The sequence below is a fragment of the Tympanuchus pallidicinctus genome, unplaced genomic scaffold (genome assembly GCF_026119805.1).
Source record: "Tympanuchus pallidicinctus isolate F22 unplaced genomic scaffold, pur_lepc_1.0 scaffold28, whole genome shotgun sequence".
NCBI lineage: Eukaryota > Metazoa > Chordata > Aves > Galliformes > Phasianidae > Tympanuchus > Tympanuchus pallidicinctus.
In genome coordinates, this window is record NW_026294745.1 from 972,618 (window position 1) to 997,901 (window position 25,284).

General features: G+C 40.8%; 1 protein-coding gene across 2 annotated transcripts; it reads right to left on the reverse strand.

The window, feature by feature from the left end:
• Positions 1–612: 612 nt before the first annotated feature.
• PTPN11 (protein tyrosine phosphatase non-receptor type 11) lies at positions 613–25,080 on the reverse strand. Of its 2 annotated transcripts, none has more exons than XM_052691031.1 (16): positions 25,061–25,080; positions 20,500–20,622; positions 19,217–19,411; positions 17,913–18,105; positions 17,017–17,133; positions 16,441–16,554; positions 12,895–12,991; positions 12,247–12,326; positions 11,956–12,114; positions 10,268–10,399; positions 9,398–9,552; positions 8,915–8,982; positions 8,374–8,525; positions 5,501–5,613; positions 5,223–5,322; positions 613–4,114 (listed from the first exon to the last, which is right to left on the reverse strand). In XM_052691031.1, the coding sequence occupies exons 1-15, from the start codon at positions 25,063–25,065 to the stop codon at positions 5,253–5,255; spliced, it is 1,773 nt and encodes a 590-aa protein (XP_052546991.1). In that variant the 5' UTR covers positions 25,066–25,080; the 3' UTR covers positions 613–4,114; positions 5,223–5,252. The 2 variants fall into 2 exon arrangements, with proteins under 2 accessions (XP_052546991.1, XP_052546990.1); XM_052691030.1 differs by lacking the exon at positions 25,061–25,080 and adding an exon at positions 24,856–25,047.
• Positions 25,081–25,284: the final 204 nt, after the last annotated feature.

Below are 25,284 nucleotides of genomic sequence, written 5' to 3' on the forward strand. Positions count from 1 at the left end.
TCCTTTCCTGCAAACCAATCTGATTGATTAGCACTAATATTCCCAGGTGGGCTAATTCCCACCTCAGCTTTATGCGTGTTCCATATCAAGTTCATAAACCAACCACTAAATAACAAGGGGCAGCTTTCTAGAAGGAAAAGCAGGTTGGAGCAGAACAGACAAGCCATGCCCACGCACAGAGCCACAGGTAGCAGCACAGGCAGCACGTGGACCTCTGGCCAGTGCTAGGAACACAAGGACACATACTCACATGCATCATGCTTACTAGAAGCTGTGCTCCACTGGCTCTCAGGAAGGACAGCTGCTTTCTTCAACAGACCTCATGACCACAACTCAGAAACTATCATCTAAGCTTGAAGATGAGTGCCCATACACCATCAATATTGCCTGGGAGCTGGAGAACAGAGTAACTGACAAGTCATCTTAAGAAAATTATGTTTTATTTCTCTTTTTTTTTTTTCTTCCCTTTTTCTTTTAAGTTCTGTTGTTTACAGATATGCTTTTATTTCTGATAATATAGCTTTGCAGCAATAAAAATCACAATGCAACAGCAGAGCAGCCAAACTAAGACCCATAAATACCAGCACAGAAAACAATGGACAACCACCACTATTTCTATACATGAACTATTATTTTAATGTCACATTTTGACAATTGTAAATGGTCTACAGAACGTATATGGGCAAGAGGCAAGAAGCAAGAGTTTTGAAACACTGAATGTATGATAAACAGCGCATTATCAACATTTACATGATTCACATCAAATTGATGACATCCTAAATGCATTCCTTTTAAAGGATAGAGATTTTTTTCAATAAAATATTACAATTTCATTTAATACTCTGGTACAATACTTCATACACTGCAGGAAAAAAAAAAATGCAAGGTCTACTCCACCTAATAAGATCCTTTTTCATTAGTTTTTAGTACTGTAATAAAAAAAATCACAATAAGGTCATAAATAAAACAGGCTTGAAATTATTAATTACATGTTTCACTATTTCAAAGGGAAAAATTAAAAAATTTGAAATAATGACAAACCAAAAGCTGACAACACATCCTAGTACCAGCTGTGATTTTCTCCATCGTTACAATGAAAAAGGAAATGGGTTTTAGGGTTTCGTTAGCTGTATCCTGGTTAATTGTGTTTCAGAGACATATCTTAAGAGGAAGAAGTAACAGTTTGGTCAGGATTAATAGGAGAACCAATCAGTCCTAACAACAGCTAGCTGAAATTAAAGTATGCTATGAAACATTCAGTGAAATGAAGTCTGCAGCAAATTCATGCTGGCATAAATCGTTGTGCCTTAGGATTGGGTTAAAGTTTCCTTTGTGGTATGAAGTCTTCCCTAACAGAATGCTTCAGAACTGCATCCCTTTTCTGTTCCACTGATTCAGCCACAGCTTGCAGATCAATGCACAAGATTTCTCTAAAAAAACTCACTAGAAATACATGAAACCCACATATTCACTTATCTCCCCTAAACCAAAGGACGTATCTCTTTCTTGCTTCATCCGTAATAAAAATCCACACATTGTGTAAAACAACTTTTTTAATGCTCCAAAAATGATCCCTCTCTTGCTCTTGCATGAAGGGCAGGCAGGTTTTCTCTTGCAAGGTTTCCCCTTTGGCATCCAGCATGGTCCAACACTCCAGTTAGAACGTTAGAAGCACAGTATTTATTCCCAACCTTTTTGATTCTGCTTCTCCTCATCAACATTCTTCCACCGTTCACTCCTCGGGATTAATACACATTCTGGAGAAAGAATTCCTTGGCTCCAAGAAAAAAAATAGAAATCCTACAGTGGCAGCTTCTAAACAGCTAAAATGAGGTTGAAAGAGGCAACCTTATGTTGGCCACATAACTGATTGCTGCTTCTAGAGGTCAATCTTTTAAGACATCACATTGACAGAGTTCAAAACAGAGTTCAGTCATTCAGGGTCCTTCTCTGGTTTCTCTTGACTTTCACCATGACTTCGGTTTGGTACAGAACATGCATTCCACCTTGCTCTAATATATGAAGTGTAGAATTCATCTACCTCCACACCAAGCTTTAAATAAATATTGAGACTGCCATCAATTGCTCTGTGCAAATACCAACACCTCGAGCTGATCTCTGTTCAGCAGGATGAAGCTGTACGCAGGGACAGGGAAGGAGGCAGGCAATGCAGAACAGATCTCGCTACCAGAGGAATAGATTTCTCCCTCATCACGACAGAATTTCAGATGGAGAAGGGGAGTAAATATTATGATTAGACTATAAGGCTACGACATTAAAATGCATTATGGTATGCTGGTGACAGGAGTTCCAAAAAAGAAAAAAAAAAAAAAAAAGAGAGAGAAAAGAAAACCCAAAGCCTCAGAAGACAAAAAGGACAACAGGCAAAGTAACAAAATTCTGCTTAACATTAAAGAAGCACCTTCATTCAGTTCAAACAAAGTGTTCAAATATTTGATTTTGCTAAGCACTCTCAGGAAAAGGTAATGTAATCTCCCACTTAACCTTTCACAAAGCTGCATTAATTACATTCCAAGCTTTAGCATAATTTCACTAGTAAGGCCAATAATGCAATTTCATTGGCCCTGCACCATGCCTACAGCAAGTTGATGCAGTGCTCACCATCTGTATGCACTGAACAGAAATGGCAATAAATCCTTAACCATGAAGTCACAGAATTTCCCCAGGAACGCAGGGGAAGATGTTGGTAAGACACCACCAGATCCTACTGTTAGGGACTGGTTTTATCACTAGTGCACACAGCTTTAAGGGGAGCTTCTGGTCCAGGAAACAGGACAGAGCAAACCAAGTGAAGGAACCCAGTTACCTGGCAGCTCAACAGCAGCTCGGCGTTCTGTGGTCTCTCTCTAGCAGAGGGCTCCATTTCATTGACAACAATCAGAAGTGGTTTCAGATGAACATGATTTTTAATCTAATAGGAACAGCAATTTCAACGCAGCTCTGAAAGGCACTTCAGGTGGAATGGTAATAAACTCCTGTCTGATGAAACAAACCAGAACGAGCCTGCTGGCCTCGCTGTCCATTCTGCCCTTTTCAACCAAGGCAATTTCAGTGGATAACCAGCTTCCATGCACTGCTTTCCCCCACAAAACTTTAATTGAGCCACTTATTCTGTCCTAAGGTCTTACTGAAAACTAGAAGGCCCAGCAGCTTCCATCTCCCCAGGGGAAGGGAGAAGAGGCTTACCTTACAGTGAGCTAAGAGCCTGCATAGTGGGTTACTTGTTTCACTCTGTTTTTCACTATGCTGTTAAGGTGTCAGCATGCAAATTTTAAAATTCCTCAAACTCAGCACATCCAATCTCTTGCTTAATAGATGAACACAGACAAATGAACAGAGATAGTATCCTCACAAGAGGATTACATTAGGCCACCATGCCTTGGGAGAGATACAGTAAATTTCTATTTTGGGTAGAGAACACGTAAAAGAAGTTTCCTTTGATAAAGGCTATCTTACATAATTACTCAAAAATAGCTCAGTCAGCCACTCAGCTAAGTAGTAATCAAAGCTATCAGTCACCACAAGCACCTTCATATACTGCTCACCCTTACAGAACTCAGTCTGAGTTTGAAATGTATTAGGACTAATTTTACCACGTAGCTGATTCTACTCACACTGGTGATCCACAGTTTTCAATCAAGTATTGTTCCCATCATTATTTTACATTAGTCTAACAGATTTATATCTATATCATTGTTCTCCCACCACCTGTGACAAAAAAACCCACAATGGCTCAAATGAAAACAAACGCACAAAACACCAAAACCGACTAATAGCCATATTATGAAACAAAAACACTATTTAAAAAAAACAACCACATGGATGACAATCCAACAGTTTGCTGGATTCAAAACTGACTCTACAAAGTAGTTGTCTACATTGTAGATAGGATTTCCTTTTATTTGGAAAATGAGCAATTGTAAATCAGGCATTGGAGAGAAGAGTTATAAACAATCTTTAGATGGTCTTAAGTTTTGCCTACTGTTGAAGGATTAAAACCGTAAATTAAAAAGGTACCAAGCCTTCAGAGTTCAGCTTTCACGTGAAGCTTCTTCCATCTCTTTCTTGACCTTTTTAAAAACCATATTCATTTCTGGAAAAGAAATAAGAGCTATTTAGTACAAAATAACACAACAGTTTGTTCTTGTTCTGACATCATACAGAAGTGTATAATGACTCAAGAAAGCCATAAACAACTGAAAATCTCAAATCTTGATTATAAGCTGTGCTGCAGTTTGGCATTAAAAGATGAGAACATGTATTCGAAATAGTGGACTAAGTGGGATACGTCTATGCATGTACAGATAAGATTGTGGACTGAATGGATGAAGCATACATACAGCTACTGAGAGGGAAGGGGAAAATAGGATGTCTGAGGTCGTTAGAAGCACGGGGCAAAAGATGAAAGGCCTTAGGCTAGAATCCAGGAGAAGTAAATGACTACAGAAAGGACACCTTAAATTTGAAGCTGTTCTTTTGCTGCATTCACAGCCCATTAACCACGGTTAATAAACTTATCAGCCAATAACCAATATCTACTCAATTGACTGCATAAATCAAACCATAATTGCCATTTAAAATATAAAGAGAATCATAGTTTTCTCTTTCAGCGAAAGCAAGGATTTAATTTTACTAATATGAACACAGGACACTAACTTTGAAGACTTTATTTCTGTCTGACCATAGTTTAAAACCTTTACTAAAAGGCTAGCATATTAGATCAGTTTCACTGTTTTCCTCCTGCATCTGCTCACATCACACAGGCACAGAAGTAATCTTGCTCAATACATCTTTACTGAGGCTGAGCATTAGATTAAGTGTTCTTTTAATCTCTTTAGATGGACACAAATCCTTAGCATGGACCAGGAACAAAGATCACTTAAAGACATGGAGTTCAGGCTGCAGCTCCCACTCATCATACAGAACACCAGTCTCCTGAATAATAAAGACCTCCAACCTATGCCACTGTGAGTCAGGGGAAGAGGACAAACCACCACCAAGCTAATACTCTATATTGTTTTGAGAGGGTAAATATAGCTGTAACTCAATCAAAATTAGCTTCTGAAACTTAAATTCCTCAAGGGTGGATTGATTACATGCATTTCAAGCATTAGAAAATGTTGTTATAGTCTGGTTTTATCCTATTTTATTCAAGCCCTACAACTCCAGGCTGCATATGCACAGTCACATAAAATACATACCTGCCTTTGCACTGAAGTCTGTACATCATCTCATCTGAAACTTTTCTGCTGTTGCATCAGCCCCACATTTTCATATACTCTAGCACTATCTTCCCTCATTCTGAAAAGAAGCAAGTATTTGCAGTCTGAGAAAACCAAGTTTGTACACTTAATAGTAATAGTTTAAAAGCAAAGTACCTGGCAAAAGTCTGAGCACAAGCTCTGTGGTAAGTCAATTCAAGATCACTGGAGATTAGCACCATTCAAAACTTGCACACTAGCAACAGAAACCAACTTACTCTGGACACGTTGGGGTTGGGGTACAGGGTGGAAGAGGGCTCTGATCCCCACTTGTCTGGTCCGATAAAGAATATTTAATGTTTGTGTATTCGTGACCTTTCCTCTTACTTTTCTGTGAAGCAAAACACAAGGAAAAGCCAGGTTTGAGCAACAAATAGGAAAAACTCATTGAAGGAATACGGAAAGTACACAACTAACCAGATTAGATTTAGAAGGGTTTAGCTATGAACACCAAAGAGCTCAATTCCATAGATAACACACAATATGGGTAGGACCTAAAGCTTGGTTTTACTTGTTCTAAGACCTGAAAAGCCTCTTTTTTCAGCACTCCCCACCACCACCTCCAGCTGAACATACCAGCCTTAAGAACCAGCACTCACACACAACCTTCGTCTCACTTGGCAGAAGAAACCACACTTCATTCTTTAACAGACAGCAGCAGCCAGTGCGCCTCCCACTGACCTTATTTCCAGCTCAGAGATGTGGCCAAATGAGTAACAATCCTGTTTGCAAGATCTCTAATAAAATATCATCTTAGGCCATTCGATTTGATATAAAAAGAACCCAAGCTGTCATTTGTATTCTGCAACATATGTTACAAGCTGCAGCCAATTTTGCTGGCATTCATCTAAAGATACTGAAGGCTCCAGCAAACAAAGCTACACTAGGAAAGAGAGATATGGCTTTTCTTTGTTTCCAGGACAAACATTCACAACACATACACACACTGCAACCTACATTGAAATCAAAGCTTCACTTTAAAAACATTTACAGAACATAGGGTTTCTGTTTCATTTTGTTTTTTAAATGCTCCAACAAATACTACATAAGAGACCCGAGTCAATCTCACAGCAGAGATTGGCAGAATCCCTGAGGAAATCTGGCTGCTGAGTTTCCATTAACAAAGCTCTGCACTGCATTTTAAGTTGCAATTTTTCAAAGCAGTCTTCTGAGACTACAACTTTTTCTATTCTTCTGCAGAACTTCTTGCTCTCCCAACCTCCCACCTATTCCTTACAAACCCCTTCAACTATGAGTCTGAATCCACGGCCTGGAAGGCTGAAACTAAAAAGATTTGAACAAAATGCAAAAGTTCTGACTAGTGCATTTAACAGCATGATGAGTACAAACCCCCTTCCTGCCAATAATATTCTGAAGCACCAAATCAGAGGGTTTAACTACTTTTTATTTTTTTAAATCACATAATGAATAGCAGTTTGAGGTGCAGATATTCTATGCAGCAAAATTAAGAGGAATCAATCTGTTCTTCTATTACTTAAGCTGACTGGAATAGAAAAACCAAGATTAAGCACCTTCCTGGCTTCTCTTCTTTCAGTTTAATTCACTGTAATTATCCTTTCTAATTCATAATAATAGAAATGCAGCGGAAACAACTTGTTTCTTAGATGTAAAAGACTGTACACATCTCTGCAGGAAAGACATAGCAAAACAAATCCAATTCCCCTTTTTCCACACTTGCAGGATGACAGGCAATATCCAACACAACATTTAAGTCTAGGAACTCTTGAAGTTCTCAGCACTGCAATGCAGAAGGAACTGTTAGCAGAGAAGCCAAGGGAATTTTTTTTTCTGAGCATAAAGAACTCATCCCTATGCAAATGCATGCAGCTATGTGTACATACCACTGCTTCAGCACAGCTGTAAGTGCTGCATGACATCACATCTTTATTTTTTCCTTCTGGATGCTACTTCCTATACTCAACACAAAGCACTGCTTTTATCTGAAAAGTATTATTCTGCTTTTTTGTGTCTGCCACTAGCCTTTGTAGGTCAAGACTTCACGATGTAAAGCAATGCTCTATTTCCAGTTTAGGAAACTTTTATTCTCATGCCTCCTGAGCTAGTAATACCATAGAGGATGAAACAACTGATCACTGTAAGAGAAATGCACTGCTCCACTCAATATCAAAACACCATTCAAAACCACATTACAGCATTCAAGAAATTACAGATCCACTTTATAAACTGTGGCACAGAAAGAGACCATATTCAAAACCTGAGGATATGAGGCTTGTGCAAACACACAGATGTGAGGGAGCTCTAAGGTGAAGTGAAACAATAAAGCCAGGAAAAAAAGTACACCTGAGGGATTTCATGTTCTTCACTTTGTGTCTAATCAGCATCAGAGCACACAACAGCCATCCTGGGGAAAAGAATAAAGACTCTATCCTCTGCTGAACAGTGCATCTACGTTATGCTGGCAAATATAAAACCAGTTCTGTCACACTTCAAAGAAGCCAGAAGCCACACAAGAGTGCCAAGGCTGAGCTGGCACACCCTACCTCTAAAACAGGGCTTAAATCTCACACCAGGCACTGAGCTAACCATGAACACATGGCTCCCCACATCTGTCTGACAAACTGTGTGGTTTTATCTCCTGAGCAGCAAGGCAACAGAAGATACTGAAATTTTGAAAAAAGATAAGTCCCAGATGACCAGAAGTTAGGGCAGAGAATGAGAGCAACAGCAGACAGAAAGTTAGCTTTTATCACAAAACCATGCAGCTTTTGTGAAAGACTGCAGAATTTGAGTGCAAGAGAGTATTTGAGCAGAAAGAATGAGGTGGGAGATCTTGTGATTGTCCCCATGTTCCAAAAGTTCTCATCACATAAATCACTCCTCTAGGTGGTTTTTGTTGGGTGATGTTCTGTAGGATCACTACATGCTTTACAATCCTTCAGATCAATATACCTCATTCCATGATTTAAGAATCCAAAACAGTATCTGACACTCAAATTTGATTACCATACTTGCAGTCAAGTCTCCAAGTCACAAGCAGCAAATGAGCAACTCTGCTCCCTGATCCAGTGATGACATGATCCTACATAATTTATACTTCAGCTGAATATACCTGCTCCTCTTCAATTCTGCGCTGTAGGGTTTCAATGTAGTGCTGTACTGCCATGTAAATAAATCTGTACTGTGCTTCTGTTTGAACCATTCCTGACCGCTGCGATCTCACCATCTGGATGGTCTTTGGAACGTCAATATCACAGTCCACACCTATGAAATAAAAAAACCCCATGAGATTGGGAACTATAAAGTAAACTTTGCTTTTGGAGAGATTGGTCTCCTCAACGTACGGTGAGCAGACTGATGCCACAAATTCATGACAGATTTAACCAAATAATTAAAAACAAATATTAATAAAAATAAAGCAATCGGATTCTGGCTAATCCTCAGCTGAAAGTTTTCATCATCCTGATGTAGAGCAGGATTTCAGCACCTTAATTTTAAGTCAAGAGGAATGACCGAGTCCCTCTTATGCCAAAAAAGTACTCACTCTGGAACAATACTAGAATCCCCCTGTCAACATTCTATTGTTTCTACTGTGATGCTCCTATGACCTGTGTCAATGTCCCAGCAGAAAACAAAAGGCTGAAGAGACCCACCTTTTTCTCTGATTATGTCAATAAGAATATCAATCACAATGAAAGTTCCTGTTCGTCCAATCCCAGCACTGTGAAAAGAAAAATAATTGTTTTGCTCTGAGTAGGCATGAGAACATTAAGTTAGGAGTCCAACACTAAGCCAGACTACAGCTAAAGACAAACCAAACTATACAGACAACAGAAAACAGAGGCCTAAATTTTCACAGAGACAGAAGTTGCAACAGTGTTTTGTTTCTTAGTGTTTATTAACAACCTTGGATCAGACACAACTAAAAGATCGAATGTTTCCTTGCCTTATTCAAATCGAAAACAAAAATTCATACATTAAAAATGAGGAGTGATATCTCATTCACATGAGGTGGGATTGTAGACCAGTGATCCCAAGCAATGGTCCAAGCATGATCCCCAGCAATGCATCAGTAGATGTAAAAAAGAAGAACCAACAGAATTCCACAGAAGCAGAGGCACAGTGCATCACTGTACCTGCAGTGGACCACAACTGGTCCTGCGTCAGAAATGCTTTCTTGCTTATGGTGCACCTCCTCGAGAAAGTCCAGTACACCACCAGGGTCACTTGGGACTCCATGATCAGGCCAAGTTCTGAAATGATATTGCCAGACTGTTCTCTCTGTGTTCCCCTAGAAGGAAGATATCAACACGTGAAAAAACGCTTCTGAACAAAATGCAGCTAAGAGCATTACTTCAGAAAGTTGAGTCAGATCAGAAGGCAGCATACCCAACCTTCTGCTCAGCACAACACCACAACTCATTTAAAGAAGGAAAGTCTTCTTCTTGGCCTGACAAGTCAATCACACTACCTGCTCCCAGTGTTCCCTATTTTTCTCATTGAGCTGTTTCCAGTATTTCCATCTTCGCTTTCAGAAGCCAGGGAAAAGCTCTTTTTCTTAACAACAAAGTGCTGTTCCCACACTAATTCACTGCTTCCATCCCCATCTTACATGTCTTCACTTAAGAGCTCTTTCAAATTCTGGACTGCCATACAACCAGTTCCTTCTAGTACAACCACCTCCACGAAAGGGCAGATAAATGCTTAGCTAGGCTAAAGTATGATTACTTAAAAGCACTTTCATGCTTCTTTCCAAACTTCCTCAAAGCTCTGTAGTCGTGCATCTTCTGCCAAAAAAGAGCTCAGGTATAAGAATCTCCAATTAGCCCAAGGACAAAGAGAAAGATGTATGGAGCTAAAGCTGCAACTTCAAAGAAGGAGTCAAGGCTCAATTTATTAATATCTTAGAGCTCTTATTGATTGTTCAGAAAGAGCCTTTCTGCATATTTTTTTTTTTAATTTATTTGCAACCTAGATTAAAAGCACAGAGTTATTAACATACTTACTTGCCCAACTTTAGAAAGCTTAAGTTCTCTTAGTGTGTAGTCATGTGCTGCACTCTCCTTAACATTCCTCACACGCATAACACCATACTCCTTTAGGGAATATTCATCAGGCCAGTACTTGACACACTTACTCTGCAAGATTCAAAACAAACAAGCAAGATTTTAAAGAGTAATCCACACGAAGGCTGCTTCGTGAACACTTTTCAGAAGTTTTCATTTGTGAGTACATTGAAGACAACACCAGATAACACATTAAAGTACACGTGAAGGGAAAGTTTCTTTTCCCTATATCGAATAGGGAGTTATTTCAGAAAGAGGTATCTGCAATCTCTCCTTTCAGTTGCTTTTAGGATTTTTGTACCAGTTTTGCCTCAATAGTTTCAAAGCCCTGGAATTGAAATGCAGTTACCAATACCTCCACCCAACTGCTGTTTCAAAATATGAAGAATTTTCAGGGGAATGCTTCAGCTTTATGTGATGTTCTACAGCCAATACCTAATGGGCTGCAAAGCAAATGCAAGTCAAAGATATAAGTCATTTTTAACAGGAACGCACCTTGGACATTCGCTTTCTCATTGCTTAGAATCAGAGAAGAAAGGGCTAACATAGCTCTAATTCAACCACCAAAGCAACACAGAACTGCACCCTGTGACAGGGGCCTGATGTGTCTGTGGCTTTGATATCTAGAGCTTTCAGCATGCTGCTTCTCTCTCAAGTTTATCTTTGTCCAGGGATATATCCCATGCACTGAAGGATGGGTTAACCTATTACTACTTTCATTTGGTTCCTGCAACAGCAGCTCCTGTCTGCCTTGTGAATGCAAGTCCACACAGAATCAGATGAGAAATGTAATGGGTAGATAGATGCAGCTTCCAGCAACAGCAAACAGACCAAACCCCAAACACGGCAGAATAGTATTTCTTATTTGCAGTGCTTAGTGCAGATTTACAATACAGGAACAAGGGAAGCTTCTTCTGCCAACAAAAGATTCAATATGAGATGCTCTGCTGTAGTTACTTTCGCCCTTCTTTCCCTGTCATGATTAAGTTATCAGATATAAAAGCATTCTACATAGCCAGAGCACACACCAAAAAAAGTATTCAACTCTTCCAAAGCAACTCTATAATTTCTCTCTTCCAAGAAAAAAAAAGATGTAAGAGAAAGGTCACTGGAAAAGTGATTTCCATGTGGACATATTCATGTAGACTTGCAGTTTTTACTTAGGAAGCAATATCCTCTGAATTCATTCTCATTCTAATAACATCCCATAATTTGTTTCTTTTATGAAGTCCACACAAACTCGGTAAAATAAAATAAAATGGCTATACTGTTGCTTCATGAACAGGGAATTTACCCCTTCAAGTAGGCAGAACGTTTGTCTGCAGCACCTAGCTTTCCACTGTCTCATTCTCTGGGTATTCTCATAATGCAATGATTCACATTCAGTAGCTAGAATTAGACAATCCTTACAAAAGGGAGGCCTTGTGATACAATAGGAGCGCGTCCTCAATTCCCACAGGCATCAATTAAGAAAGAACATTCAAGCACCTTACAGAATTAAGCAGCGAGTTTCCTAAGACCACGATGGCACAATGCATTTCAGCATGGCAGTCAATACAACCAAGTCAGACCATGCACGCACACAGATGTCATGACTTCTCCAGAGACCAGCTTAAGTTTATTTTTACCTTTCCTCTTTCAACTTCTTTTGTTGTCATAACAATAACTCGAGAATTCTCCTGGAACACCATCCTCCAAAAATCATTCACTGTATTCTGCAGGCAACCTTGAGTAGCAATGTAGCTTTTTTTGGGCTTTGAGTTGTTGCACTTTGTTTCAAACTCAGGCTAGAGACAAAAACAATTTAAGAAATGGTGACAAACGCTCATTTTTAGAAGACTAACTTAGATTTAAAAGAGTAAGTTAAAAAGTAAGCAAAGGTTGTGCCTACAAGACTCATTTAGGTGGGGCATACTTACCATAATAATATTAGCATTGATATAGTCTGAAACAGGCTCATTTGGATCACCATCATGCAGAACAACTCTGGTATGATCAACTGGAAGAATATATTTATATGTCAAGCAGCTGCATGGTACAATTGTAAGCATACAGCTATTTTTCAATATTCAACCAACAGGTACTTTCTTACTGCTACTAGAAACTGCTACATCGTGAAACTCTGCAAATCACTGCTAGAACACCCAACCCTTTTCCTGTTTCTGTTAAAACAAGTTTCCAGTTCACAACAAAGATCACAAAGCAAGTGTTTATCTAAATCAACACAAATGGTCTCAAACTCTGCTGGGTTTGCACTATGCAGTTTTGTACCACAGATTAATCCTCTTAAGTGTAAGCATTCCAGTTTGCCAAATAAAAGCATCATATCCCTAAACTGTTTAGTGAAAGCTGAAGATAAATATTTCAGAATCAAAATATCTGCATCTATAATGGATAAATGTTTGAACAGACTGGAAGCTGTATGGAACTAATATTGACAACATAAAGGAAGGGCTTAGCACTAAAGAGAAGAAAAAGCATACTGTTGTTTAATTAACCCTGCCTTTACCACCTAAAATAACAAAGCACAGAAAAGTAATGGGCTTACATAAGAAATCAGTACTTACAGGGTAAAATGTTTTTGTATCTATTTTTGTTTTTGTTCTCTTGACGCTGACCTTCTTTACGGCTATAGAGAAGTTTGCATTCTTGCTGCTGTAAAGTCTGCAGAAAAACAGCACAAATAACTGGAGTCAGTAAGAGCACAAAAAAGACAAAGACTGTCATTATTATCGTGATCCTTCCCTCATTAAAATAGTGACACTTGATTATAATACCAATCAGCAGTCACAGAGAGTTCCTAGGTTTCTCCACTCAAACTACAATACAGCATTGCTTTCAAGGTATGAAAAGTCACTGACACAAACACAGGAACACCAGTGACAGGATTCTCTACTGAGCTGTACTGGATTCCTCTAGGTCTTACTAGCTTTATTCCCTTCCTTCAGCTATTACCAATCCATAGCAGTGCTGCTGGAAAGTCCCAAAAACACATCCCTGAAATCCTGCAGGCTGCAGCCAGATCATCTCTAGGCAGCCAAAGGGAAGGAAGGAGCTTACAGAAAGCCCACCAAAGCACACCAACACAAGCAGCTGTCTCAGTTTCAAGGAAAGTGAAAAGTCCTTCAGCTGTTAGAAGCAGAATATTAAGATATTCTTTTCTATTCCCTTAAAACCACAATAGGATGAGAATATTCAAAACACACAGATGGCATTAGAAAGCTAGAAAGCCAATTAGCACTGAGTGCAACAACAGTACTTTGCAATTTGTGCTTTATTCTTCATAGAAAAGTAGCTAACCCTCTAAGTGAATCCTTTTCACAGACACAGGTGCTACGAAGCTGGCTGACAAATAAAGATAGGCCAATACACCTGGGAGCAAAACGTGACTCCCTTTCTCCTATTGAAACAAGGCCATTTCACTAATTCACATCCAAACATATTTTGCTCAGATTTCTCACATTACCATGCTGGTGGTTCGGGCAGGTGTTAGGTAACTACCTACATAGTTCTCCATAAATCATCCTAGTGCAGAAGCAGTAAATCTGCATGGGGATTTCTCTCGTTGGCAAGGCCCTAATTTCTCAGTGGTTCCCAATTAATAACGACAGGAACAACAGTAATTCCATACCTCATAGCAGTAGTGCTTAGTAGCAAATCCACGTACTTGCAATGAAGCCAAAGGGAGCAGAATCTCAATGGTTTTGCTCCAAGTTTTAATCTCAAAAGCAGTATCAATCTGCCTAAAAGAAACACTCTGGCTTTGGAAGCTGCTCTCTTCTCTAACACCACCTTAATATTCCTTCACAGACTACTTTTACTTTAAAGCTCAGGCATGTCAGACACATTTGCTCACTTCTATTTCAGTCTGTGTTATCATTACCACCTCCACTTAGTGACCTTGGACAGTTAAGCTCATCCTAAAGACATGGAATCCAAAGAACAAAAGCAGCACAGAACTGTGAGGTTTCATGTACGTAATGCACAGCAAGTATGCACCCATAAAGCATTTGTTTGCAGTAAGCTCAACTCATGTCATAATGCAGAAGTCTTTTGACTGCCATTATCACAGAGCACCTCTGTATAATATTAACACTTCTGAGTCTCTGCAAAACGAAAAGCCAAGCAAAGAGCCAAAAGCTAAACTTTGCTAGCAGGTTAAAAAAAAATGGAAGTAATTGTGTTGAAACTAACTTCAAACATCTTTATTTCACACAGTTAATGGTTACTGCTTTGAGCACCCCTAAGGAAAGATCCACAAGTACAAAGACTTCTAACAAGCTCATTACAAGAGGTACACAATGCAACAATAAATTAGGTACAGAGTCCTCAATTCCTCTGTACCATTCAAGCACAAAGCTCCTCAGTCACTTTCCAGAAGCATAAGTGTTACAAAGACTGTCAACATTTCTGTCTGACGCTTAACAGGACAAGAGGCATTCTTCAATATGCCTAAAGACAAGTAATTTACAGCTACCATCTGGACTGCCAAAGCACAACAGGGCATGAAGAGCTCCACAGACAGACTGGAGATTGCCCCCTGCCTCCTCCCACCAGGACTGGCAGCCGCAGCTTACCTGAGACGAATGAGAAAACATGGCATTAAAACTGCAGTGTTCAGGCTAAGAACAACTCTGCAGTCCTTGGTCAAGGCCAGATATTAAGGTGAGAAAGAAGAGGAAGTTTAATACTCTGTTTACGATTACCACCCCTACCAGCTGTGATCTCACTATCCTACATTCCACCAAATTCCTACAGAAATTTGTTATATCTTTGTAAAACTCAATGATTCTTCATGGTTTTATTTTTCAACTCCCACTAAAAGTCTCAGAGCAGACTGCAGAGCTAATAAGCGTGTCTGACCATAAATGAGTTTCTTCAAGAATGGTGCTCTGCAAATCCATCAATTTTCAAGAAGTTCCTCAAAATAGCATCACACAGCCAAAATCAGCTTCTTTGTCAAAGATCTGGGATCACAAGACTTTCCAGTTTCCTGTTGCCATCTGCTGGTACAGTCCTACAATTCACTCTGAAGTGAGTGATACAAGTCTCTTCATTATAATAAAGTAATGACCAAAACTTTTGGCTGTGATCATCACACGCACACACAGTTTTTAAGTCAATCCAGTTGTCAGAAAAATGTTAGGATGCAGCAGTCAGAGATGGAAACAAAGAAAAGAATCTGCTTACCCTTGGAAGGCCACAAATATGCAGTCATATCCAGCAAGATCCTCTTGCCTCCACTGCCAACCCTATCTGGGCAGGAGTGGATCCTGGCTTCACCCTTTCAAGTCACTCAGGTGCTCTGCATACACCTGAGCTCCCCTGGGTTGGCCCTGCCTTCCCACCAGGTGCTCAATCACTGGTTCAAGCCATGACTTGCATTTCTACTACACCAGACTCAACTAATCTGAGGCCTGCCTCTTCACAATAGTTTTAAGATCTCTCAAAAGTGGCTACCAAAGGAGCCACAAACTCAAGTGCAATAGCACATATGGACTGAGAAATCCCACTGCCTCTTAATCACAACAGAGTACAACTCAGAACACCCCACTGGGTGAAGCAACAGAAAGCATCGCTTAATTCCCTGCATATGCAAAGCACACTTATGTGTTCCAACTGCATCAGATACTGCTATTGTACTGCTTCCCAGTCACAACAGGTTACAAATAGTCAACATAGTCAACAGAGGCTAGGAATCAGGCCTTTGCCTCCAGAAATAAAAATCCAGCCTACAGACCTCCCCCTGCACTCATGGAGAAAAGGGACCCAGGACTGAGTCCAACTGATTGTCCTGGTGGTGCCAGTTGTAGGAAGGCTCCCTCATGATGGGAAGGATAACAGGAGGAAATGCAATTAGGTCAGAATGAACAACAGAATGTAATTACCTCTCAGTTAGGAAAAAGGGAAAATATCTGAATCATTTTATTAACAGACACAGGAATGGAACTGTTTTAACACATTATTACCTGACACAGGAGAAAGGAGCAAAAGCTGGGATCTGAAGTGATGGAAGTAGAGCCAAGCTATTCTCAGGAAGGCAGTAACAAACCTCTTAGAAGTACTACAGAGATTCAATACCATAACATAACATTGGAAATACAATGAGGTACCTCAAATTCTTCCCAGAAGCCCTGCTTGACTTTATCTGTAGTCTCTGCTAGCTTGCTTAGCTCTCGCACTCTGCTTTCAATCTCTGCAGCATTAATACGGGTGGTATTCAGAGGCTAGGAAAAACAAAATAAAGGTGACAACTAAAAAGACAGTTAAAAACACAAATTCCCTACACTAAGTTTACATTACACAGGCAATTCTAAGATCCAGGACTTCACCATTTACACATTCTAGGGGCAGTGAGGGAAGAAAGGAAGGGAGTAAGGAACAAATGCTTTTGGTTTCACAGTTGTTCTTAATAACTTGTTTCATCTGTGAACTAGCCTTGCAATCCCTATGGATCATAATGAAGTTACAAGAAATTCTACATGCATTACAAAGTCTATTCTTTACCAGCAGCACAAAATTATCCCAGTTTAGACTTACATGATTTTATCAACCAGTTTCATGAAGTCTCCTTCATTTTCACATTTCAAAAGTTATGATGTCACACAGAACACACAGAAAAGCCCACTCTTCCCCAACAATATACATTGAAATTAATAAAGTTAGTGGTGTTTTCTCCATTCACTCACCTGCTTGAGTTGCAATACTGTGCCCAAAGTTTCTACCATAGGGTTCTTCTTATAATGCTCTACTAGATCTGTTAGAGAGTCAAACTTCTCCCCTCCACCAACATCATATTTTAGGTCCTTAAAAACAGATTGTCAGTCATCAAAACAAAATAACTTCATCAAGTCTGCACTGATATAACATTTAGACTACACAACATAAGAGAAATTCTTTCAAACTACACATAGAAAAATCCAGTAGAACTCTTCTGCTAGTAGATGGTAGACAACAAGAAACACACATTATGGAGGACAACATCCTCTTCTCTATCTCTAAACTGTTTCCTCCTACTACATTTTAGTTTTTATATAGCTGTGGCAATTACAATTTTACATAACTAAAACAAAAGTCACAGATTTAAGTATTGAGCAAGCCACTGTTATGCACAAAAATATTTAAAGACCATAACTTAAGTACATAAATATTGAAATGATGGACCACTCTATATTAATATTTTAAAGTGTTCTTTAGATTAAATACTCAGGCTTGTTTACGCTCTGTTGATCACTCTCAGGTGAGACTTTATGAAATAACAGGAGCAACAAACATACATGGACAGGTCTCTATTTGTCCAATTACTCTTGTCCTGATATCATCCATACAGCAGATAGCATCTCGCTTAAGGTTCACAAACATTAAAAGCTCCATCAGCAAAAGGCTTTAAGACAGACTTCTGATGCAATCAGAAGCAAATCTATTCCATTTGATGAACCAGATGATGTATATCACACACACATTACCACAGGAAAAAGTGGAAATACATTCATGTCTTTAGCAAAGTGCAGAAAGGCCCTCTTGTTAGAATAAGCCCTCTGCCCACAGAAGCAGTACTGTTAAAGAAGCTCCTGCTTCATCATACCTGGCAGTGAATCATGACATGTGTCACTTTAGATTTCCCATCATTACTCTCTCCTTTATCATCTCCCGTCCGGACAGAAAGAACAAAGTCCCCAGGGTGGCTCTGACTCTCACGCACAAGAAAGCTTCCATGTTTTCCTTTTTCTGTTAACAGTTTTTCAGCTTCTCTTCCAGAGAGATGCCCATGAAACCACCTTTAAATGAAAACAGCACTCTAATAGTCATTCCAGCCATGGTTGAATCCGCTTGGTATAAAAAGTTATTACAAAGGGAAACACTAAAATGGACACTGAATGAGTCCCAGACTACAGAAAGGTTCATAGCTTATAATAAACTGTTGGAAGCGTACGTGTACATAAACACGAGCAACTGCAGGAACACTTCAAAGCAGGCACTTCCACAAGCCCTGAAATTTGCATTTTATGCAAGTTTCAAACAAAGCTTTCATTTGGATCCTGTACAGCAGTACAAATGAATCCCCTGAAGTCCAATAAATACAAGTTCATACAGCAACTTTCTCCTCAGCACAGGCATTTACTCTTGGTCTGTTAGCTTCGTGAGGGTTTCCCAATAATGCTCTGGGAACTCAGTACCTTTAAGACCCTACTCTTCCATCACATTAGGAACTGAGCAGGATAAATCACATAAATGCAAGAATTCTCCCCACAGCCATTAAATACAAGCCACACTGAGGCGTGAGGGAGCTTGTTTCTTATCTTCCCTTTTTTTTCCCTCCTTTCTTCCATATTCTGAGGATAAACTGACATCTACTGGCCAGAGATGTTTCTGTCATGCACAGACATCCTCAGCATGGCAGAAGTTTCAGATGCTCCTCATTAGCCATGCTCATAAAACCATCAGTTTGAGCAGTTTAAGCATTTACTTTCTTAAATATATGTATATTAAATATATATATTAAATATATATACATTTGTGGGGAAAAAAAGTATAAAATTACACACAAATATTACTGCAAGGAATTCCAAGGCACTACAGATTCAGAGATCACTAAGAGAAATTCTATAAATCATTCTCCCACTAAAAATCAAGGGAACTCTGCCCTCTTTTCCAGTATTCTATCATGCCAGGAAGAAAGCTTCAAGATCTATTTTGTTCAGCACAAATTATTTTACCTCTAACCACATTCATTGAGTCAACTTCGCAAGTAATCTCACTGAATTCAGGGGGGATTAACTTTAGTATGATAGTGACTACCCTCCCACCAAACAGAAGCAGATCCTATGGGGATGGCATGCACTTATTAAGAAGCACATGGATAGTGAGGTTTTCACCACCATTTCTGACCTTTCCGAAGTAGGATCAGCACAGTTCAGTGGATATTTCAACTCTATCACATCTCCATTCTTTTCTTTGAGCTGCCCATGATGCTCCATGTAATACTGGACTAACTCAGCCAATGTAGCAAACTTCTCTCCTCCATAGAGGTCATAATAGTCTCCTGTGTTCTGGATCTTGATGTGGGTGACAGCTCCAGTTCGCCTAATGTTTGAAACAAAGGAAGAAACCATGTAAGTCAGCTGATTTCCAATAAACCACTCTTATACTAAGTTCTGTTTTCACAGTTGGAGAAATCCAGACTTCTGCATCACTTTCCAAATGAAATATGGCAGAACAGTTGATCTAGTGCATATTTCTGCAATATATTTCAGCCACATCTTGGTGGCTTGCAAGAAGGGGGAGGGGCTGCCCAACAGTTTGTAACTGTTAATAATAAGAAAAAAAAATAACAATAATTCTGTGGCAAAGGAATTCCCTAAGCCAGAGTAAGCTCCAGGGTCCTGCAGTCTGCAACAGAAATTCTCTGGATCCCCCAGAATTGCACTCACAAGCACAAGGGGTGGAAGGGTGAGGAAAGAACTCAGCTTTTGCAGGACACCCATCAGAGCTTGTTTGCTGCTTTTGCTGGACTTTCACACTAATTTCTAGAATCTCTCTTTTAATAAAATGTAAACCATTTAGTCCTGGAGTTTCTTGCATTAACAAAGCACAGCTCCCTGAAAGAGGCCCCGTCTGTTCAACAGGGCCCATTATCACAAAGGTATCCCAGTAGTACCACTCTTATCACCAAACCCACTTTTCCTTTTTCCTTTATCTACTTCCTCTTGCTCTCTTTTCCTTGTCCCTACCACTACATACGCACTGACAGTGGGATAAGTGTTACAAAAGGTCTGGTTTGGAACAGCAGCACAGCTGACCTTAAAGACTTGCTGATTTTTTCCTATAAGAAAAAAGTCAGGGTAGCATTTCCTTGCAGGCGTTTGATCAGCAATTCAGATAACCTCTGCTACTTTCAAATGGTTATGAAATAGATTTTTAAAGGGCATACAGTAATACAATTATAAATTTACTTCTGCTTCCCCATAACTTCTCTATCTCTACAATATCCCCAAACTGCAGATTCCCCAAGTTGGGTAAAGATACTTGAGAACTTCTTCAGGGGAAACAGAGAGAAGGGCAGAGATCCGTGCATTATTTCATCTCTTGCAAATAGTTAATTTACAACTCTTTCTCCAAAGAACAGCACGCAATGAACACCTTGGGAAGAAAGACAGAACATTTAAACATACCTAACAGAGAGTGTGAAGTCTCCGGGGTTACTCTTGCTGGGCCGTGCCAGGAAGCTGCCATCAACTCCTCTTGTTAACAGTAGATTTTCTGCCTCCACTCCAGTAATATTTGGATGAAACCATCTACATGAGGTTAAAAATAAAGAGAACAAGTAAATAGAAGAGTCTCATTTTCAAAGTTAATCTATGCGACAGAACTAAGCAGAACTACACAGCTGCTGCAAAGCCAGGGCTGAATTTTGCTCAAAATTCAGTAAGAATTTCTACTTAAAATGTATAAATTGCACTTTTTATATTGCATTGCTTTTTTCTATATTGGTAAGAGATTCCTTGCAAGTCAAAGAGTTATACTATACACATCCAGACTGCAGTGCTATCAAAGGAAGGTACACAACAGAAACACAGATGGAATAGTGTGTTTTTTCATACACTGGAAGACAAGACAAAGACACTGAAAGACAAGCAGGGAAAATACTTAAACCATCCAAAGCGACATCAGACAACATTTTAAAGGTTGAAATTTCAACTGAACCTCATCCTTGAGCACACAGGATGACCACCAGCCAAGAAGGGTCTCCACTTGAGGACGACCTGCTCAGCTACCCGGGCTCCTTCCACCCCCAAGGGCACAGGGTGCTGACTGCTGCCAGACACCAGTTTGCCACTCTGCCTTCTGAATACCATCGGCAATTTCTCACCCAAACGTACCACGCTTAAATACAAGCATCAAGGAACCCCATATTGATATTCACCACCCACGAGTGGCCTAATGAGTGACTAATATAGTGCCCTGCCAAAGGAGAGCTGTATATGGTCTACATCTCAGAAGCTCGGTGTCCCCACCTATGGCATTGGCTTATTCTTAGCCGTTCAGTTAACGCAGCTGCGATTCCTCTTATCTGTAGTTGAGGGATTTTATTGCTCTCCTACACAACTGTAAGAGCTCAACAAACTGTAAGCTGCACCTCTGTTGTAGGTGAGAGGACTTCTTAATGAGGATGATAGAGTGGCTTAGGTTGGAGGAAACTTTAAAGATCATCTACTTCCAACCCCCTGCCATGGAACGGTTGCGGAGCAAGGCGCGATTTCAGGCAACAAACTGCAAAATAAAAATAACTTGAAAAATCACCACATGGGCCAGAGATGCAAACACAGCAACTCAGAACTGCTTCAGGGCTTTGGCTGGACTTTTCTTTGGTGATTCAATGATCTCCTTCACTCTGCAGCTCTGCTGTGAATCAGGCACTAGGCAGGGCACAGCAAAAAGGCACATCCACATCTGCACAAAGAACACGGGCGGCTCCTCTGTGCAGAGGGTTCTCAGCTGCTCCAAAGCAAAGCATTAGGGCAAGCAGCCTGCAACCAATCTCACTGCAGCTGTAAAAATGCCATGTCTAAAAAAATTATGCAGCACTTCTGATATTCAACGTTTGACAGTAAATTGCTCTAACAGCAAATAGAGCATTTACCTAATTTTAGGGTTACGACTTCATTGCTTTGATTGGTTCAGCAATTCCTTCAATCATGACAAGCAGACAACATTCCTACCAAGCCCTTACCCAGCCTGTTCCATTCAGACACAGCATCTCATGCAAACATTCTGGGAGTTTTAGAGATTCCAGAATATCCAAATGGGAATCAGGACTACCTATGCTCAACTCCATTTCAGAAGTAAATGATTCCTCTTGTTAATCTTGCTTTTTAACTAATTAAGAATATCCTGCTTGCAACAAGAAAACCTGGTGAACACTGCTGTATCTCTAAGTGGAGATAAAGAAAATCAAACCTGTGCACCATGGGGCTTGAAAAGACACATTAAAAGCTTTTACAGCAAATGGATAAGAATCAATAAATCCTGCACTTATCTAATAGCCAACTGAAGGTCAAGAACAGTTCTCTTTCAGTGCGGTTATCAGAAGAAATGTTGCACAAGCATCAGTACCTGGGATTAATTGATCACTAAATAACAACTAAGGGAGATGGCAATATATTTACCACACTTCCAACCCTCAACATTATTACTTCCATTAGGGGGAAAGCAACAGCAATAGCATAGCAACATTGTGAACAGCTAATAAGCAATTTCAATACACGTGGGATTCAAAAGATACCTTTGCTTGTCTCTAAATTTATGCCTATGAACATAAAAAAGGAGAAATTATTGGGCCAATCCTACAGATTTATTATACTTTGTCATTCCATGAAGTTTAATTAATTCAATACCTTCTGTATCTCACCCTAAATCTCAGTGCACCTGGAAGTAACAGCATACGAGCTGTTCAAAACATGAAATACGCATAGGTACACTCCTACTCAAGATGGCAAAAAGTTACAAAGTATAGCAAAAGAAAAGCTACATCTGGGAGACTGAGGGCTTTATTGCACTTTATGTAACTTTTGTTCTAGCGGTAACTCGTTCTCCTGCTCTCTCATCCTTGTATTTTTGGCTTTGTGTAGGAAGATGCATTTGTCAGCCACCCCAAATAGAAAAATGGGGGTGTTAGTGATCTCGTTTAAACGGTTCCGGACTGGTGATTGAGATCTCTTCATTTGAAGTGCTGCCATCACATGTGTGCTTTTGAACCTTGTGGCTGCATCCCTTCTAAAACGGGGGGAGAGAGCAAAGGGGGCTGCAGGCACAGCTATCAGTAACATAACCCCTATGGAGGACTTTCTCCTATGCTTCCTTTTATAGGGATGGAATGCATTTTAGACTTATTTTCTTCTTTCCTTTTCCAATCTCTATTATGAGCAGGTGCAGAGGCTATCCCAAGTGAAGGACATCACAGCCAAGAAGCACAACTAAGAAAACCAACACACATACGTGTAAACCCACACTCTAATTAAACCAACTGTGCCACTATGCACAGAACACTCCATACAGCAATTCCACTTTGGGGGTTCAGCAGCAGATCCAAGTCACTTGTTAGCTTACAGAAAGGTAAAAACATCAGCAGAAATGCAGTAGAACAGTTGGAGTCTCATTTACAAAAGCGAGGGATGTTAGCTAAGCAAGAAACCTTTTGCTGAAAACTGTGACATGGCAGAAAACACAGCACTGCTATTTTATCATTACTTTTTAAATAAGCATACAGTTGCATTTTGCACAGTGAAGAAAAAGTCAGCAGAATCTGTGCTTCACAAGTCCAACACTGCCAGCAGACTTTTATCAAATTGAAGAGACAGAGGAAAGAAAAAATCAATACATTTTTCCATGCAGTGACTGAGCTTTTCCAATCGTCTTTTCAAGTGCAGGAGAGATAAAAATCAGCTTTGGGTCTCAGCATCTGTGGAGGTGGTGACTGGGAGCTTAGTTATTCCTATTTTTAGGCCCCAGCTTATATTTTTCAGTCTCAAATTAAAATACAAACTTCCCTGACAGCAGGAAGGCCCACAAGTGTTTCTGAAAGGCACTGCACACCCGTCCCAGCGTGTAGGTGGGAGTAGGCACAAAACCCAACACGCTCTGCAGATCCCACACATACCTGAGATCTAAAAGCTGGGCTCAGCTACAGCCCAACTGAGAATCAACCAACCTCACTGCACCAAGGTAAGCAGAACAAGAGAGAGGATAATCTGGTGTTGAAAAACTTCATGGAATTAGAGAATGGCTTAGGCTAGAGGGAACCTTAAAACCCATCAAGCTGCAGCTGCCATGGGCTGGGTGCCCCCCAGTTCAGGCTACCCAGGGCCCATCCATGGCCTCAGGCACATTCAGGAATGGGGCACCCACAGCTCTGGGCAGCACTGCCACAGCCTCACCACCCTATAGAGAATTTATTCCTAAATCGTTCAGCTTAAACTCATTCCCTTTTGCCCTATCACTATTACACAGGGTAAAAACCCACTCCTCCTACTTATAACACCCCTCAAGCACTAGAAGGCCACAATGAGATCTCCCTAGCATCTTCTCTAGACTGAGCAGCCCTCAGCCTTCCTTCGCAGGTGATGTGCTCCAGCCTGCCGAGCACCTCACAGCTCTCCTCTGGACTCACTCCAACAGCTCCACATCACTGCTATGCTGGGGGCCCCAGGTCTGGACACAGCACTTCTGGTGCGGCCTTACAAGCTCACAGCAGCCTCGCTCCACTACAGTTCCTCTATCAAAGAGAGGCATCAATTTTATGAGCAGGCAGGTTAAACAATAAAAAGGAACACAACATCCACATTACTACACCAATTCTCTTTGAGAGCCACGTTTACCTTAACCCACAGAGAACAGCAGAAAGCAGGCAAACACCGCATACAGAGAGCAGCATGAAAAAAAGCCCTTCGGTCCCACACAGCGCCCTCTTCCCCCCCCCCCCCCCCCCCCCCCCCCCACGAACCCCAAAGCCGGGCTCGCAGCCGCCTCACCTCCGCGATGTCATTTTGCCCAGCGGGTCGCGGCACCCCCCACCGCCCCGCAGCCGGCCGCCGGTTCACATGTGGCTCTCAGCCCCCCTCAGCGCAGCACGGTGCTCGCGGCCTACGGGCGCCCCGAGAGGAGCGCGAACAACTACGGCCTCAGAGCCCCGGAGCGCACGGAGCGCGGCGCGGCCCGCCTTGCGTCACCACTTACGTCATCACCGCGCGCCACTCCGCCTTATAGGAAGGGATCCTGGCCCACCCGGACTTTAATTCCCAGCATGCCCCGCGATTGGCGCGATGACGTCAGGCGCCAGCTCTCTTTAGGCCGCGGGTGCCCGGATGTAGCTCTTTTCCTCCCCGGAAGGTAAGAATGGCGGAGCCACGGAACGCAGGGCTGTGGCTCGAGTGGGCGCTATCTGCCTCCATCCGCTCCTG

Bases quoted from the DNA above. Each gene is read 5' to 3' on its own strand.
- PTPN11 (XM_052691030.1), bottom strand. The intron at 10,400-11,955 runs GTAAAAATAAAC...TGAATCTTGCAG, and splicing joins AAGAAGTTGAAAGAGGAAAG to AGTAAGTGTGTCAAGTACTG. The intron at 5,323-5,500 runs GTAAGTTGGTTT...GCTTCTTTTCAG, and splicing joins CCAACCCCAACGTGTCCAGA to AATGAGGGAAGATAGTGCTA.